At 42.6% G+C, this 17,917-nt stretch overlaps 1 protein-coding gene, 1 long non-coding RNA gene and 1 pseudogene across 2 annotated transcripts in view; 1 reads left to right on the top strand and 2 right to left on the bottom strand.

Moving 5' to 3' along the window:
* The window catches only part of Dcaf12 (DDB1 and CUL4 associated factor 12), a 39,603-nt gene extending 36,615 nt beyond the window's left edge, over window positions 1–2,988 (bottom strand). Inside the window, exons 1-2 of the mRNA XM_004838411.4 lie at window positions 2,646–2,988; window positions 1,327–1,581 (exon numbers count right to left, since the gene is read on the bottom strand). Of these exons, the coding sequence (XP_004838468.1) occupies window positions 1,327–1,581; window positions 2,646–2,723 (333 nt within the window). The 5' untranslated portion in view covers window positions 2,724–2,988. The remainder of the gene's footprint in view (window positions 1–1,326; window positions 1,582–2,645) is intronic.
* A 35-nt stretch (window positions 2,989–3,023) lies between these two features.
* On the top strand, window positions 3,024–4,415 carry LOC147825849 (uncharacterized). Its single transcript, XR_015440031.1, has 2 exons — window positions 3,024–3,222; window positions 4,075–4,415. It is a non-coding gene; the product is annotated as an uncharacterized LOC147825849 (long non-coding RNA).
* Window positions 4,416–8,157: 3,742 nt separating this feature from the next.
* LOC101698156 (geranylgeranyl transferase type-2 subunit beta-like) lies at window positions 8,158–9,296 on the bottom strand (annotated as a pseudogene).
* Between the last annotated feature and the right edge of the window lie 8,621 nt (window positions 9,297–17,917).

Below are 17,917 nucleotides of genomic sequence, written 5' to 3'. Positions count from 1 at the left end.
CAATCATATCTACTGTTTAACTTATTTTATCTTTATCTACAATTAGCTAGCACATTGATAAAATGCTCCCTTCATTATTTGTTACTGTGACTCTTAAAATTACTCCCTACTCTTGTGTCATACTTAATTCTGCTTTCTCCTACATCCCTTTCAGAAGGCTAGTTTCCAAAGAGCAAATGCTTATACCTAAAATATATCATTATATACCACTAGATACATCTTTTCTGTCTTCTTTATAGGAAGTGGTTCATGTCCCATACATCTTTGGATTCTACTACATTAAAAAAAATTGTGAGATGTGTGTGGTGAAAAACACCTGTAATCTCAGCTACTTGGGAGGCTAAGGCAGGAGGATCACAAATTCAAGGCCAGTCTGGGCAACTTACTGAGACCCTGTCTCAAAAAAATAAAAAGGGCTTGGGCCAGGGATTTAGCTCAGTGGTTCTGTTGCCTGCCTCACAGGCTCAAGGTCCCAGGTTCGATCCCTGGTACAAAAAAAAAAAAAAAAGATGTACTCAAGTCCAAATAAAAAGGGCTGGCGATGTAACACAGTGCAAGGTCCTGGATTCAATCCTCAGTAACACACACATGGCTTATTTCATCTTTAGCCAAACACCAAATACCCTGTGTCCTTAGGCTGGCAGACAGCACTTACACTTTCACTATCATGTGTGCTGAATGATGCTTCCAGAATCACTATTTCCTAATCTTTTTTCTTTAAAATGTCTTTAAAAAAAACCAACATATAAAGATGAGGTTAAAATCCCAGGCTGGGCGTGGTGACCCATGCCTGTAATTCCAGCTCTTGGGAAGTTGAGGCAGGAGGACTGCCACAAATTCGAGGCCTGCCTGCACTACAAATCGAAACCCTATCTCAAAAAACCAAGCAAACAAACAAAAAAGAATTTCAAAAACAAAACAAAAAAAATTCCAGAAGCAGTAGCATATACAGAGGGTTATAGGCCTAAAGGAATATAATTTTTTGAAGACACGAGAAGACGCAGAATTGAGAAAAGGTGCAGAAAAGGAGAGAAGAGGTCCTCAACAGGAAGGAGGGGAAATTTCTTCCCAAAAGAAACAAGATGGCCCCAGGCATGGTAGTACACATCTATAATTCTAGCACTCAGGAGGCTGAGGCAGGAGGAGTGCCACAAATTCAAGGCAGCCTGGGCTACATAGTGAGTTTAAGGCCAGCCTGAACTACAGGAGACCCTGTCGAAAGGAAAGAAGGAAGGAAGAAAGATGGGAGAAATGTACAGTGAGAGGTTCTAGACTACAGCGTGTAAAGTTTCATAGGAGAAAGTTCTCAAACTCATAGACACTTACCGTGTTGCATTTTGTTCCACACACCACTTGCCTATGATTCAACCACTGAGATGCAAACACTTTATTAAGGGTCCCAAGTTGAAACTCTTTCTCCTTCAGAAGACTGGGAAGTTGCTGTGCTGCATAACCATGCAACACCCGAGAATAGCTGGTTTCATTATGTAGCCTGACTTCCCGGTTCTTCAGGTAATGCACTAAGGATCTCTTCACTGGGGGAAGTCTTTTCCTTTTGTGAAGTGAGTGATCCCAGCCAAACTGTGAAAAGCAATATCAGAAATCAGAGCTTTGGCTACTCTGGCTACCTTTTTTCAGAACAAGAGATTCTAATAAATTATGGAAAATAACGAAGAACTCATCCTGCAGGATTTACATACAACAAAGATACAACACAATAAGAATCTCAATCCAGAAAGTCCTGTGTAACTCTTCCAGCCTTGAAATGATGTTGCGCATAGTGAAACCAACATAGGGAATGGCTTACCAGACCTTTTAGGAGCAATGGATTCAGATACCCTATACCTATTCTTGATACGGAAGGAAATGAGAGACTTGGTGAGTTTCATAACCACTTAAGCGGCATCTCTACCCAGCCCTCGTCTTTCTCAGCCTGTACTCCCTGCAGTGCATAAATGCTGTGCCTCAAGGAGCAAGACTGGGATCTCGGGTCTTCCAGGGATGTACTATCAATGGCTGTTCCTCTGTAATCTTGCCAGTGCTCCATGCAGTTGAAGAATTCAAAAAATAAACACCAACAAGGAGGCAAAGGAAATCGGAATCAGAATCCAAGTCAAGGCCTTCTCCTCCAAAGGAGGCAGTTATAGGAATAACACCTGATTGCTATTTCTTCTTTGTGTCCAAATGCCAGAAGACCCAGCTGAAGGCTTGGGTAATCCATCCCGGGCTCCATTCTCGAAAAGTGTCTCAATCTGCTCGGATTCCCGGTCCCCCTGGAAGACAGACTTCCTTTTCCCTCCCATAACTTCTGGGATATTGGTTTTGTTCCCTCAGTCCCCTCCACTGACTTCGGTTTCCCTTTCCTCCAGAGCCAAGATTCTGGTTTCTCCTTAAGCCCTATCCTAGCTGAAGGCCTCCGGGGGAAGGCCTCATTTTTGAGTTCCCCTTGAGCTCCTCACCCCTCCGGCCTATCTGCTCTGCAGTGAACTCCTGAGGGACTAGACTGATTCTATACTCCCGGGTCCCGCTCTCGTCCCGCCTCAGAAGACACTGGACTCAGATTCCTGTACCCGGATGTGCGGAGGCCCCTAATCCCCACCTAGTGCCTAGGCGTCAGCACCTAGACCCGGCCTCTCAGCCCTCACCTGTGGACCCTGACTGTCGCTCCCAGCTCCTGGCGAAGCAGGCGCTTTCCGCTTCCTGCTAACTGCTTTCCGGGCCATAGTGGGCAGCGCCGCCGCGGCCCCGCAGCCACATGGGGCAGGGGAAGCGAGGGGTAGTAGGACAGCGGGTCATATACTGGGCCCGGGGCCGCGCGCTTCGGTGCGCCCGGCCCGGAAAATGGCCCGGACCCGGGGCAGCAGTAGAAAAAGGAGAAGCAGCCAGAAGAGAAGGAGGGGAGGGGACGAGAAAGGGGAAGGGGAGGCAGGTACCAAAAGCTTTCCTACTACTGACTGGTAAGGACGGCGAGCGGCAAGAACCAAAACACCCCCGCCCCCTTCGCCCGCGTGACGTCAATGTTGCGCAGCCGCACTCCGCAGCGCGTCGCCAAGGAGACTCAGAAGAGACCCACCGGAGCGGGATTTCGGGCTCTAAGAAAATTCCAAGAGAAAACTGTTGCTCAACCGCCTTCCTTCCAACAGTCGCCAATCTAGAACAAAAAAGGAATTCTAGCTTGTGGCTTCCTCGGACCCAAATCCTCCTATCTGTCGTCACCCGGAAGTAAGGACAACCGGCCCTGCTGGGAGAAGTACTGTAATCCCTCTAGTACTTTACTCGTTCTTAGACTCAAGCTCCCAGCGCCTCACATCTCCCTGGACCTATCACAAGCTCCTGGGACCTAGGGCTGTATCTGCCCCTTGCCAAGGTGGAATCTGGCCTGGAAGCCACAGCAACATGGCCAGACTTTCCCATCACAGAGAACCGTACAGACACAAGGAACTCAAGCCGCCCCCGCGGGACATTGGCTACCCTCTTCCAGTCCCTGCGGAGCTTTGAGGCTCCGTTCTTCACTCGATGTCTTTCCTCCCCTCACTCCACTAACCTCTCCTCTTTCCTATCGTTGGGAAACAGGACAGTCCCTCAGACACTTTCCCCTTACCGTGAGACTTCATGCATGCTAGGCAAGTGCTTCACCGCTGAGCTACATCTGGGGACCCATAGTCAAAGGAAGCAGGGTGCTCTTATTTGGGACTGTGGTGCCCAGTTATCTCCTGGTCCCTTCAGGCTTCCAGCCTCATACCTGCGAGGAGTTCCGTTGGCTCATCTGAAGTTCTGCTTACAAAGATTTGGATTTGTTTTCCAATCTGAACCAAAGACCAGCTTGAGACAGGGTCTTCCACCATTCCACCTTGGCTGCCATTAACCCTTAATGCCACCATGGGAAAGGCAGTCTCATGTTTCTTGGTTACGTAAGTTAGCACTGCAAAATGGAACTTTAAAAGCTAGATTTTTTGGGCCGGGGATTTTGTTCAGTGGTTTTGCCGCCTGCTGCGCAAGCACAAGGACCAGAGTTCGATACCCGGTACCAAATAAAAGTTACATTGTGTTTTTTTTGTTTTTTTTTTCCTTTAGAGCCAAGTGGTTTCTCAACACTTCCTCGGGCTTAGGGTATAAATGGCTACTCCCACCTCTCCTCAGCTCAGATTTATGGACAGAATGTGCAGATACTGGCACCAGGAGATCAAGTCCAGTTACATTCCCTTGGCAAAGGGATGGACAGATCCAGGATCCAAGAAGACATGAAAAAAGGGTGAACAGGTCTATTGTTTTGTTGTACTCCCTCTCCCACTGTTCCTTGCTATAAAAGACCCCAATACACCTGTACACTAGGAGATGGTGATTTGGGGCAAATAGGTCCCTCCATCTCCTCAGAGCTAGCTTTGAATAAATTTTTTCCTTTTTATTAAAATAAATGGCCTCCTTTGATCAGCAGCAACCAAACAAACCTGAGTGTATGAACCTAAGGGGGCAGTAACAGGCCTAGGTCTCTGCAGAGACATGTGCATAGTGAATGGGTCAATGGTGAGTCAGTTTCCTTTTTTGAGTCTTGCTCTAGTTTTGTCTTGCCTCACAATGGTTTAGATGACCCACAAACCCAGTGGACAAGAGCTTGAGATCCTTGAGAATCTCTAGGCTCAGGCTGGGCAGCTCTTGACTCCTAGTCTCTTCTGACATGTCAGAGGATCACACTGGACGCTGCTGTAGGCTTTCATTATTTTTTTCCCCTTACTGTGTTACCAGGCTAGCCTCAAACTTTCAGTCTTCCAACCTTAGCCTCTCAAATGTTTGGATTACAGGCATGCGATACCATTCCCAATTTAGAGACTCATTCTTTTTTGGGGGGGGGGGTGTACCGGGGATCGAACTCGGGTCCTTGCACTTGCAAGGCAAGCGGTGGAACCACTGAGCTAAATCCCCAGCCCCTAGAGGCTCATTCTTGAAGTTAGTTTTATTTCATCTTGACATACCAGGAATCATCCCCAAATACACCTCACAGCAGAGCGCACCATTTCTGTGGAAAGAAAGCAGAATAAAGGCCCATTTGGAAGTTTAAAAATTCACAACCTCCAGAGCTGAGAGAGGCAGAGGCAGTCGAGCTACAAGTTCAAATCCTGCCTGGGCAACTTAATGAGAGAGCCTATCTCAAAAATTTTTTAGGGCCAGAGATTTAGCACAATGGTTTGGTCGCCTGCCTCACAAGCGCAAGGACCCGAGTTTGATCCCCGGTACCAAAAAAAAAAATTTTTTTTTAAAGCTAAAGATGTAGGTCAGTGGTAGAGTTCCCTGGGGTTCAATTTCCAGAACCACGTACACATAAAAAAAAATCACAAATGCTTTTTTTTCAAAGTGCTGGGGAGTCAAACCCAGGGCTTTTCATATGCTAGGTAAGCACTATATCACTGCTATCTACTTTGTTTTTTTTTTTGTACCTGGGATCAAACTCAGGACCTCGTGCTTGCAAGTCAGGAGGCAGCACCACTGAGCTAAATCCCTGGCCCTCTACTTAGTCATTTTTAGTATAAGACAAGTTCTCCCTAAGTTGCCCAGGTTAGACTCAAATTTGTGATTTATTTTAAGGTACTGGGGATTGAACCCAGTCTGGGCTAGCACTTGTGATGCTCCTGCCTAATCCTGGTTAGCTGGATTACAGGCAAGTACCACCATCTGTGGTACCTAGATAGTTTATTCTGAGACAGGGTCTTGCTATATAGCCCAGGCTGGCCTTGAACTCACAGCAATCCTCCTGCCTCAGCCTCCTGAGTGTTGGGATTACAGGTATGCACCACCATACCTGGCTCCAGACTTCATAGTTGTTTTGTTTGTTTTTTTGGTACTAGGGATCAAACTCGGGTCCTTGCGATTGTGCAGCAGGTGGAGAAACCACTGAGCTAAATCCCCAGGCCCTGACTCCATAGTTTTTAAAAAGACAATACTAAGAATTGGTGAAGAGGTAAAAAGAATATAACTCTCATACTTTGCTAATGGGCATGTAATTTAGTACAATGAATTTTGTAAAATCTGTGACAGTTACCTACTAAAGCTAAATGTGTACCCTTTTTATTTTTTTTTCAGTACTGGGGATAGATCCCATGGTCTACCATTGAACAACACCTCTGACCTTAAACATGTATGTCCTATGATATACTATGTCTACTTTTGCATCATAATCCTAAAAGAAAAGAGGGTTTAGGGGCCGGGGATTTAGCTCAGTGGTTCCGGTGCCTGCCTCGCAAGCGCAAGGTCCCGAGTTCGATCCCCGGTACCAAAAAAGAAAAGAGGGTTTATGTCTACAAAAAGCCTGACAAGAATAGTTATAGCAGGTTTATTCGTAATAGCCCCAAATTGGAAATGGTCATCTGTCAATCAACAGGAAGAAAGATCAATTGTGTGTATCCGTACAATGGAATATTATATAGCAGTGTTATACATGGATACTATGTGGATGAATTTTACAGTGTTAATTAAACACAAAGCATAATTCTTCAATTAGTAAATGTAGGGAACTGGGGAGGTAATTCCATAATAAATTGCCTGCCTGTTACATAGGAGGCTGTGGGTTCAATCCCTAGTAATGCGCACACACACACACACACACACACATAAATACACATATCCTTAGCCTGGCCTTTATAAGCCTGCATTGTCTGTCTCCTAATTTGATTTCAGCCACATCTCATATCCTTTTTCTTCTTTGTCAGCAATAGAAATGTCTACAGACCAAAAAAAAAAACAGAGAAAGAAATGTCTAGCTGGTTGTGATGGCACACACCAGTAATTCCAACACTGGGAGGCTGAGGCAGAAGACAAATTTGAGCCGAGACTTTACAATTTAACAATTTAGCAAGACCTTGTCTCAAAACTTAAAAATTTAGGCCGAGGTATGGTGGTGTATGCCTATAATCCCAGCACCCAGGAGGCTGAGGTAGGAGGACCACCATGAATTTGAGGCCAGCCTTGAGTATATAGTGGCCAGCCGGAACTACATAGCATAACCCTGTCTCAAAAAAATTTTTTTTGAAAAGGGCTGGAGATACAGCTCAGTGTGAAGACTTTAGGTTCAATTAATTCCCAGTAATAACAACAACAGCAACAAAAAGTGTCCTGTATTTTTGTCCACTCATTTCAGCATCTAGTAAGAATAATTTATGTAGGGAACAGGGAAAGGGGATGTTACTAGAACCTCTGCAGTAAGTCCTAGTCTCCTGCGAGCCATGGCAGCACAAGGCGAATTAACTTGTTATACAGGAAAGGTAGAAAAAATGACACTTGGAGAAGCTGAGCTTTGGGCCTGATCAGTGCTGCTCTGGGCAGCAAGGATAAAAGCCCCCCGAGCTTGCTGCACCTTTTATTCAGTACATGGGGAGAAACAAATGTAACATAATGGGAGTGGTGGAATTCCTAGATCAATGAAGAACTATGCAGATGAAGGTTTGGTTCCTCCCAGGGTGTCTCCTGCAGGTGTGGTCTTGCCCTGGAGCATCACGGCATCACAGGATCCTTGAGGTCTCAGTTGTGACCAGTGGCCAAGGTGGAAGGAATCATGTCTGGAAATGTCATAGCTGACCTGTAGGCAGGAGAACTAGCCCTAACCAAATGATTTTTCCCTAAAATTATGTAGCATTGCTCCCAACAAATTTATTCTCTTTTTTGGTACCGGAGATTGAATTCGGGTCCTTGCACTTGTGAGGCAGGCGGCGCAACCACTGAGCTAAATCCCTGGCCCAAGAAGCATTTATTCTTAGTAAATAATTATTGGACCCAAGCATCATCCTCTCTTCGACAAGTCCCCCTGGATCTTTCAGCCTTGCTTTTGTTCTGTATGCCCACTGGAACTTTTCACTGATAGCTTATCACATTTATTATAATAGTTGATTTTCATGTCTGTCTCTTCAACTAGCTTGAAAGCTTCTTGAAGACAGAGAGCACCCTATTTATCCTCAAATCCCTAGTGTCTGGGAAGGTACCTGGCTTATCTTACACATACCCTAAATGTTGAATGGCTGGAGAATAAGACAAATGTACATTTTACAAAGTTCAGATTTTTTTTATAATATGTATAATTATATAATTTATTAGAATTAATTTAAAACAATATACAAAATATGAACAGTAGACATTTTTAGATTCATTAGCCACTTCAAATACAGAAATGTTGAGATGGCAAAAACTATACTACACTTTTCTATCAAACAAATTAGCTCACTGGTTCAGGCTGAACATTCACTCTCTGAAGCACTTCTTCAGGCATGCAAAAAACAGGACTAACAGGTTTAATTTGTTCTTCTCTCAGAAGTGACAATCCAGCAATGCCAAATAATGTATGAAAAGGATCCACCATATCTCCTGGCCTGTCTGCAAAAACTCCAGTTTCTTCATCTTGACATGCTAAAATAAAACTGTGTAGTTTCTCTCTATCAATCCAATGAAGCCTTCCAATTATCTTCAGGGACGCCAAAACCCACCATGAATAGCAAACATCTGGCAACTTCTCTGGTCTTCCATTCAGTCCACCTGAGGGTAACTGTCGTTTACAAAGCCACCAACCAAGTAAATCAGAATTTACTTGATGTAACTGACTAGTAATAGTCAGGAATCCTGTGCAACAATAGATCTGTCCAGCATGAGATTCAGAACCTGGTCTGCAGCCAAATCCACCATCTATGTTCATACAGGATAAGACAAATTCGATTGTCTTTTTCCACATTAATAGCATCAAGCTTCCCCAACAGAGCCAAAGTTCCCACTGCACAAAAAGAGAATCTTGGGGCTGGGGATTTAGCTCAGTGGTTCTGCCACCTGCCTCACAAACAGAAGGACCCGAGTTCAATCCCCAGTACCAAAAAAAAAAAAAAAAAAGGGAATCTTGTATCAATTTCTCCCCAGATGTCTCCAGCAAAGGAACCATCTTCTTTCTGTAGACTTTGCACATATTCCACAACTTTATTTATGTCAGTAACATTAATACTATCATACAGAGTAAGACTCTAGACAGCACTGAAAGTATACAAAAGATGAGAATCCTGCCCAATGCTAACACTTATTGCACGACACTCATGTTGGCAGGACTTAATAAATGTCAGAATTCTCTCTCTATTCATGCCATCAAGTTGACCCATGAGATCCATCACCGTCAAACCCCAATAGATGCCACTCATTCTCAAGTACTCAGACATGCAGTACTCATTATCATCTTTCTTTGATCCATAGGATGCAATATAATCTGCATGTTTCTACAATAAAAGGGTGTCAGGTGCATCAGACTTAATAGTAATGTCCTTCTGTGGGGTTCCCATGACGGAGGGTCAAAAGCATTCAGATTCTTTTTGTTGTTGTTGTTTTGTTTTGAGACAAGGTCTTGCTATGTAGCCCAGGCTACCCTTGAACTCGAAGTGATACTCTTGCCTCAGTGAGTGCTAGGATTATAGTGGAGTGTCACCACACCAGGATTTTTTGTTTTTGTTTTGATGTTGGGGATCGAATTCATAACTTGCCAGGTAGACGCTGTGCCACTGAGCTACATCCCCAGCCCCACACCAGGTTTTAGATACGTTAACAGTAGGATTAAACTGTAGTAGCCCAGCTTTCTAGTTCCCTTTTATAAGTACCTTTACCTGTGTCTGTTAAGTACTTTTTTTTTTACAAATACGCACCATCACTCCAAGTTATTAAGTACCTTTTAAAGATGATTTAAAGTAGTATTTGTAGGGTTGTGGGGGGTTTTTTTGTTTTTTGTTTTTTTGAGACAGAGTCTCACTATGTTGCTTAGGCTAGTTATGAACTCCTACACTCCAGTAATCCTCCTGCCTCGGCCTCCCTCTCAAGTAGCTGGAACACAAGTATACACCACTGCACCTGGCCTGTGGCTTTCAATTAAAACTGCAGGAGATCATTTTCTCCACTTCCACCTCTCCAGTTCAGTCACATATTATCACACCAAAGTCTTTGCTAGAGGCCCATCAACGGGCTGGAGGCCCAGGACCAAAACCATTATCTTTGGCTTGCTCTTGCCCAGAAGAATAAAGGAGAAGACATTCTCTAAAATGGTTTGGACAAATTGAATTGTGTCATATTTATTTAGTAACAGTGATTCCTCTTGTTTATTTGCATTGGTTTCCTGGAACAAACAAAGCAGATGTTACCACGAGTCCTTGTAGGACTTTGAGGTGAAACTAATTAACTATCCTTGAGCACAGGGGCAAGTGAGCACTTAGGAGGAAAGCATCTGTAAAAGGAAAAGGATTTGGGATTTTAATTCATACAAACATAATAAAAACACAGCAAAGAAAGAGACCTGGAGGATACAGGAGCATGAACTGGCACAGATGGTAGGAGCTCAACAACTGCTCTCCAAGGATATAGAGATATTAGAGGACTCTGAGTCGTGGGAATGGTAATTACCTCTGAGAAATATTATAGAGATAGCTCATCTCTCAACTGCATTGTTTTATAGAAAACTAAGATAAAAAAACAACAGATCATGCAGCCAGACAGCAACTGAGCCAGAGCTGGAATCCAGGAACTCTGGTTGGATAATTTTCAGCTGTGCCATTTTAAATATCTGGATCCAGTTGAAGTTGCAAGTGGCATTTATTTTAACATTTTCATTGTACTCTTGTGTTTTCTTTTTATTCAGAGCCTGAAATATTTTATCCAGTATATTAATTACTTTGAGAGCAGAAATTGCATTTATTTGTGTATAATTTGAGACACATACTGGTAGACTTTATAAGTACAATTTCTGTTGATTCTTTTTTTTTTTTTTTTTTGGTACCAGGGATTGAACTCAGGACCTTGTGCTTGATAAGTACAATTTCTAATCATTCAGAATTTTTTACAGAGCTTGTGAATTTTTTATTCTTTTTTGAGACTCATTATGCAGTTCAGGCTGGTCTTGAACTCACTGTGAAGTCTGGGCTGGCCTTGACATCATAGTGATCCTGTGGCAGCCTCCTGAGTGCTGGGATTACAGGCATGGACCACCATTCCTGGCTCTATTTTTTATTTTTGAGACAGCATCTGATTAAGTTGCTAAATTGTTCAGACGGGTCTCTGAGCCTGTTATCCTCCTGCATCAGCCTCCCAGAGTCCTGGGATTACAGGTGTGTGCCACTGTGACTGGTTTGTAATTTTTTTTTTCTTTCTTCAGTACCGGGGATTGAACTCTGGACCTTGTGCTTGAGAGGCAGGCAAGGCACCACTGAGCTAAATCCCTGCCCTGCCCCCGCTTTTATTTATTTATTTTTTTTGGTAGTGCTGGTGATTAAACTCAGGGCCTCACACCTGGTAGGCAAGCTCTGTATCACTGAACTATACTCACAGCCCAGAGTTTGTAAATTATTGAGTTTCTTTGTTTCCTCTTTCTCATGCCTGTTAAACAGTCCACTTTTGTCAGGTGTGGTGGCACACACCTGTGATCCCAGTACTTGGGAGGCTGAGGCGGGAAGATTGCTTCAAATTCGAGGCCAGCCTGGGCTGCACAGTGAGTTCAAGGACAGCCTGAACTACATAGTGAGACCCTATCTCAAAAAAAAAAAAACTACTTTAGTAACCTGCATAAGATGATAAACCAAAAGAAGAGATAAAAACTTTTCTACTTATAAATTCAAATGATTTGAGAAAAGATGAGAGGAAAAATATTTAATTAAATATATGTTCTATATTAAACATAACATATGTTTAATAACTAAATATATGAATTATGTGCTTAATATAATTATGCAATTCTGCCTCCTTTTTACTTTTCCCAAGAGGTTGAACGTTAAATATAAATATAAGAATTAAAAAAGAACATTATCGAGGTGGGAATTTAGCTCAGTGGCTCTGTCTCCTGCCTCGAAAGCACAAGGTCCCGAGTTCGATCCCTGGTACCAAAAAAAAAGAACATTATCTACCAATTTTGATTAGGAACTTTCACTAGCTGTATCTTTTGACTCAAATGCCAGGCAATCTTGGGATAAAATCAAACATGGTCATTTACTAATAATAGAAAAATAAAGTGGCTTACAGAATGGAACAAAAATTTTCCTATCATTAGACAATTAAGTTTTTGTTCTGATAACATTAATAACAAATTTCAGGAAATATTTTTTAAACTATTACCAAAAAAATAAATATAATGAATATTGTTGTGATTTTCCTCCTATGTGTGTATTCCTTTTATCTATGTTGGTGTTTTTGTTTTCTTTTTTTTCCTGGTACCAGGGATTGAACTCAGGACCTTGCACTTGTAAGGCCATTGAGCTAAATCCTTGGCCCTTCATCTATGGGGGGTTTTTTTGTGGGTTTTTTTTGGTACCGGGGATCAAACTCGGGTCCTTGCGCTTGCACAGCAGGTGGGGAAACCACTGAGCTAAATCCCTGGCCCTCATCTATGTTTTTTAAAAAAATAAAATTGTAAACATAAATTTTTCTTGTTGTTTAACAATGTATTATGAGAATTTCCTCATGTTATTTATGTATCTCTCTCTCTTTTTTTTCTTGAGACAAGGTCTTGCTGTGTAGTCCAAGCTTGCTTTGAACTCACTATGTAGCTCACACTGGCCTCAAACTTGCAGGAATCCTCCTGCTTCAGCCTCCTGAGTGCTGGGATTACAGGCATACACCACCACACCTTGCTTTTTATGTATCTCTTGAAAACATAATTTTTTTTTGGTACTAGGTTGAAAACATAATTTTAATGCTGCAAATAATTTAACACATAAATGTACCATAATTTATTAACTTAAATTATTGTTGGACTTTCAACCTGTTTATGAGTCAGAATTCTCTAGAACAGAACAGTACCTGAGAGTGTTGGCACATGCCTGTAATCCCACCCTTTGGGAATCTGAGGCAGGAGGATCATGACTAATTCAAGGCCAGTGTGGGGTACTTAGTAAGTTCAAGGCCAACCTGAACTACATAGACCCTGTCTCAAAAAAAAAAAGAAAAAAGAAAAGAGAAAGAAAAAAAAAAGAATCAAGCCACAGGACATACTATATATAAAAAGATTTATTCCGGGGCCAGGGATTTAGCTCAGTGGCACTGCACCTGCCCCAAAGGCTCAAGGTCCTGAGTTTGGTCCCCAGTACCAACAAAACAAAACAAAAAAACAATCAAACAACAAAAAAAAGAGATTTATTCCAAGGAGTTGGCTTATGTAATTGTGGAGGCTGGTAAATTCAAAATCTATAGGACAAAGTGCATGTGGTTGAGCACACTTGTAATCCCAGCACTCAGAAGGCCGAGGCAGGAGGATCAAAGCGATTTTGAGACCAGCCTGGGCTACATACATACAAGTCTAGCCAAACTCCAAGGCAAGAGCTGATGTTTTAGTCTTTTTATGTTTGCTTGGTTAGGGTTTTTTTTTTTAGTACTGTTAATTGAACCCAGGGGCTTCACGCTGAGCTACATTCCCAGCCTTTTTATTATTATTTTTATTATTATTTTTTTGGTACCGGGGATCAAACTCGGGTCCTTGTGCTTGCGCAGCAGGCGGTGAAACCACTGAGCTAAATCCCCAGCCCTTTATTATTTTTATTATGTGACAGGATCTGGCTAAATTGCTAAGTTGCCCAGGCTGGTCTTGCATATGTAATCCTCCTGCTTTAGCCTTCCAGAAAGCTAAGATTACAGGGAAGCACCATCGTACTCCAGTTTGCAGTCTTGAGACAGAATTTCTTCTTTCTCAGGGAAAACTCAGTTTTGCTCTTAAGGTAGTCAGTTTAACTGACTGCATGAGTCCCATCCATATGATCAAGGCTAATTTTCTTTAAACTCAACTGCTCGCACAATGATAGGCACATCTACAAAATACCTGCACATGCTGGGTGTGGTAGTGCATGCCTGTAGTCTCAGCATTTGGGAGGCTGAGGCAGGAGGATTCTTGAAAGTTTGAGGCCAGCCTGGGCTACATACAGAGACCCTGTCTCAACAAACCAAAACCAAACACAAAAAACTAAACTAGTCTACCCCTTGTCAATTTAGCATCTATACACATCTCCTTAAATTATATGAACTCTCCAGATAGGGACAATAACAAAGTATTGCTTCTGCCCAACATGATATAAGTATTTTTCATACAATCAAAAATATATTAACCTTCTTCTCCAGAAGAAGTCATGAAGTCCTTGGGTGAAGTTCTCCTCTTTAACATAATTTACGTATTGTAATGCAAAGTTAACTATTGTTAATGCAATTTATGTTATATTGTAATGGGACAAAAAATGTGAAGAAAACAGAGAAATTTGATACACACATTTATAACCAAACAAGGGAATATTCATAACAGTTCTACAACTGGCTATGTGGTCATAGATAGGAACTTCTTCGCCAGGCATGGTGGCCCCTGCCTGTAATCATGGCACTTAGGAGGCTGAGGCAGGAAGATCACCACAAGTTCAAGGCCAGCCTGGGTTACATAGTGAGTTCAAGGCCATCATGAACTACGAAGTGAGACCCTGTCTCAAAAAAAAAAAAAAGAAAAAAAAGAAGATTTCCAGACAAGGACAGGACAAAGTCAGGGGAACAGAAAGCAAATTTTTTGCTAGTTGCTTGCTAATGGGTCATTCTGATTTCTATCCCTTGATTCCTGGACCTATGAATCACAGCTGTTGGAGAAACAGCACCATCTATTAGATCCTGATTTAGAAAATATACAGCCTCCTGGGGAAATTATTGTGCATCTTTTTTATTTCATGATGTAAATTTCCAGAAGTAAGAATATGAAATCAATGAATATGAGCAATTTTTTTCTGATTTGTGTGTGTGTGTGGTTTTTTTTTTTTTTTTTTGGTACCGGGGATCGAACTCGGGTCCTTGCACTTGCAAGGCAGGCAACGGAACCACTGGGCTAAATCCCCGACCCTGTGTGTGGTTTTTTTAGACAGGATCTCACTATGTAGTTCAGACTGGCCTTGAACTATTGTCTATAGTATTGCTGCCATATATTATCATTATCAGCAACTTTGAATAAACTTCTCAGAAAGGCTTCTTGTTAAGGAAGTAAGTAAAATATCTTGAACATGTGCTGGGTTGGTTTTATGTAAGTATTGTACTGGGCCAAGTACACCTGTACACAACTGTAATTCCAGCAACTTGGATGGTTGAGGCAGGAGGATCAGGAATTTAAACCCAGCTGGGCAATTTAGTGACACCATGTCTCAAAATAAAATGATTTTTAGAAGGGAGCTGGGTGTGGGTGTGGTGGTACATACCTGTAATCCTAGCAGTCTGGGAGGCTAAAGCAGAAGGATCACATGTTCAAGCCTAGTCTGGCCAATTTAGCAACTTAGCAAGATATTGTTTCAAAATAAAAAATTAACAAAGGGTTGGGAATGTAGCTTACTAGAAAGGCTCTGAGTTTAGTCCCCAGTACTGCCCACCCCCAAAAAATCCACATAAGCTAATTCTTGAAGGAAAGAGATGGTACAAATGTCCATTTAGGAGAGTGAAAGAGAATGACTACTAACTTTTCCCCAGCAGCCCCATTCTGCAAATGATAATAGATCCTCTCTTGATTTAGGTGGGTACTTGATGATTGGGTACTTGGGTAATTGGCTATATTCTCTCTTGTAACTATGTATGACAATATTTGGTGTTTTTTGTTTTTGTTTTTTTGGTACCAGGGATCGAACTTGGGGCTTTGCCTTTTCATAGCAGGCAGCGGGAGAAACCACTGAGCTAAATCCCCAGACTATTTGTTTTGTTTTTGAGACAGGATCTCACTATGTAGTTGAGGCTAGCCTTGAACACACTATGTATCCCAGGCTGGCCTCAAACTCGAGGTGATCCTCCTGCCTCAGCCTCCTGAGTACTGGTACAGGTTCTCTCTCTCTCTCTCTCTCTCTCTCTCTCTCTCTCTCTCTCTCTGTCTCTCTCTCTCCCTCTCCCTCTCTCTCCCTCTCCCTCTTTCTCTCTCTCTTTCTTTCACCTCATCCCCCCTTTTTATTAGTATATGTTTATACTATATAATGTTCACATTCCTTGTGCCTTTTTTTTCCTGGTACCTGAGATCGAACTCGGGACCCTGTGCTTGCGAATCAGGCGCGGTGCCACTGAGCTCAATCCCTGGCCCTCCTTGTGGTGTTTTTAATGTTGTAGTTTTTTTGTTTTGTTTTGTTTTGACAATATTCTGGGCAAAAGGAAGTGAACAGAGATGATATTGCCAAGTCTCAGGTCATTCCCTTAACAGGAAGTTGCTTACTCTTTACTTCCTTCTCTTGAGATGTAGAAGTGAATGACCTTCTACCCTGTCCACAAGTGTAACACCATGGGGGATGGTACAGTAAGAGAATGGAAGAAATGAGTCTTAGGAGGACCTTGTGGAAGAGGGCCCCTGAAGGGTCTTGCATGGTCTACCAGATTTTTACCTGGGAAAGAAACAGAATTTTAGGGCTGGGGATTTAGCTCAGTGGTGCTGGCGCCTGCCTTGAAAGCACAAAGTCCCGATCCCTGGTACCATAAAAAAGAAAAAAAAATAGAATTTTTAGTGAGATTGACAATTTTGTCTCTATCTAGTCAATATCTGAATAAAAACTGGACAAATAGGAAGGGACTGAGAAGCTGGAAATATAGCTCAGTAGTACAGCGCTTGCCTAGCATCTGCAAGGCCCTGTGTTCTAGCCCCAGTGCCAGAAAGAAAGGAAGAAAGAAAGAAAGAAAGAAAGAAAGAGAGAGAGAGAAAGAGAGAGAAAGGGGAGAACAGGCAGCTGGGTGTGGTGTCTCACGCCTGTAATCCCAACACTCGGGAGGCTGAGGCAGGAGGACCGCCTTGAGTTTGAGGGCTACATAATAAGTTCAAGGCCAGTCTGAACTCCATAGAGAGACCCTGTCTCAAAAAAAAAGGCAATGAGAATATGAAGCCTGATTTTTTTTTCCTTCTGTTGGTGATCCCAAAGCATGTGAGGAGGGCTTTTCATGCTTTTTTTGTTATGGTTTTTTGGTACAGGGGATTGAACTCGGGACCTTGTGCTTTTGAGGCAGGCGGCAGAACCACTGAGCTAAATCCCCAGCCCTTTTCATGCTTTGTTTTTTTTTTTTTTTTTTGGTACTGGAGATCGAACTTCGGACCTTCCGCTAGCAAGGCAGGTTCCGGAACCACTGAGCTAAATCCCCATCCCTCCTTTTCATGCTTTTTGAGTTGATTCATGTTCATGCCGATTTGGAGGTAACCTGTAGCACAATGTGGCCCCTGGCTAGAATGGATCAATTGCCTCTGGTGAGTAACCTGCAAATCCAGCCCCATGAGTTGGATTATGGCTGCTCTGTCTCCGTCTTCAATGTAGGAATAGGCTATTTCCATCAAAATTTCTAAATTTTCCACACTCCCACCAGTACTGTAGACAACTATTGTTTTGGTCTTTCCAGAATCTATGCACCGTTCTTTTGGTAAGAAAATCTTGTTTTTCTTTTTTTTTTTTTTTTGGTACTGGGGATTGAACTCGGGTCCGTAGCTTTCGAGGCAGGCAGTAGAACCACTGAGCTAAATCCCCAGCCCAGAAAAAAATCTTGTTTTTATTAATTTCACCTGGTGTGGTTTGACTGGACAGACCCAGCCATTACCCTACCACTGGATCTATGACCTAATTCTGGCCAAGGCTGGAGCTACTGGGAAAAGCTTCTATCCCCTGTGGTTCTACATTAGCTGACTATAAGGCTGGAGGGGCCAGGATCAGCTTGTTAGCCAGTGGGGGTGCAGAGTTATCTAAGAATGAAGTCAATTCTGAGGAAAACAGAGCCAAATGCTAAAAGCTAATTTTTTTTTCCTGTACCAGGGATCGAACTTGGGTCCTTGCACTTGTGCAGCAGGTGGCAAAACCACTGAGCTAAATCCCCAGCCCAGGAAAAGCTAATCTTGATGAAACTGGAAAACTCCTTCAGTTGGAGTAGTTTCTGTCACTTGCAACTGAACAATTTTTAATTAATACATAGGAGA

Source organism: Heterocephalus glaber, unplaced genomic scaffold, assembly GCF_053883595.1.
Source record: "Heterocephalus glaber isolate CG9 unplaced genomic scaffold, H.glaber_assembly_v1.0 deba00001481, whole genome shotgun sequence".
Lineage (NCBI taxonomy): Eukaryota > Metazoa > Chordata > Mammalia > Rodentia > Bathyergidae > Heterocephalus > Heterocephalus glaber.
This window is presented reverse-complemented; position numbering and strand designations above follow the sequence as displayed.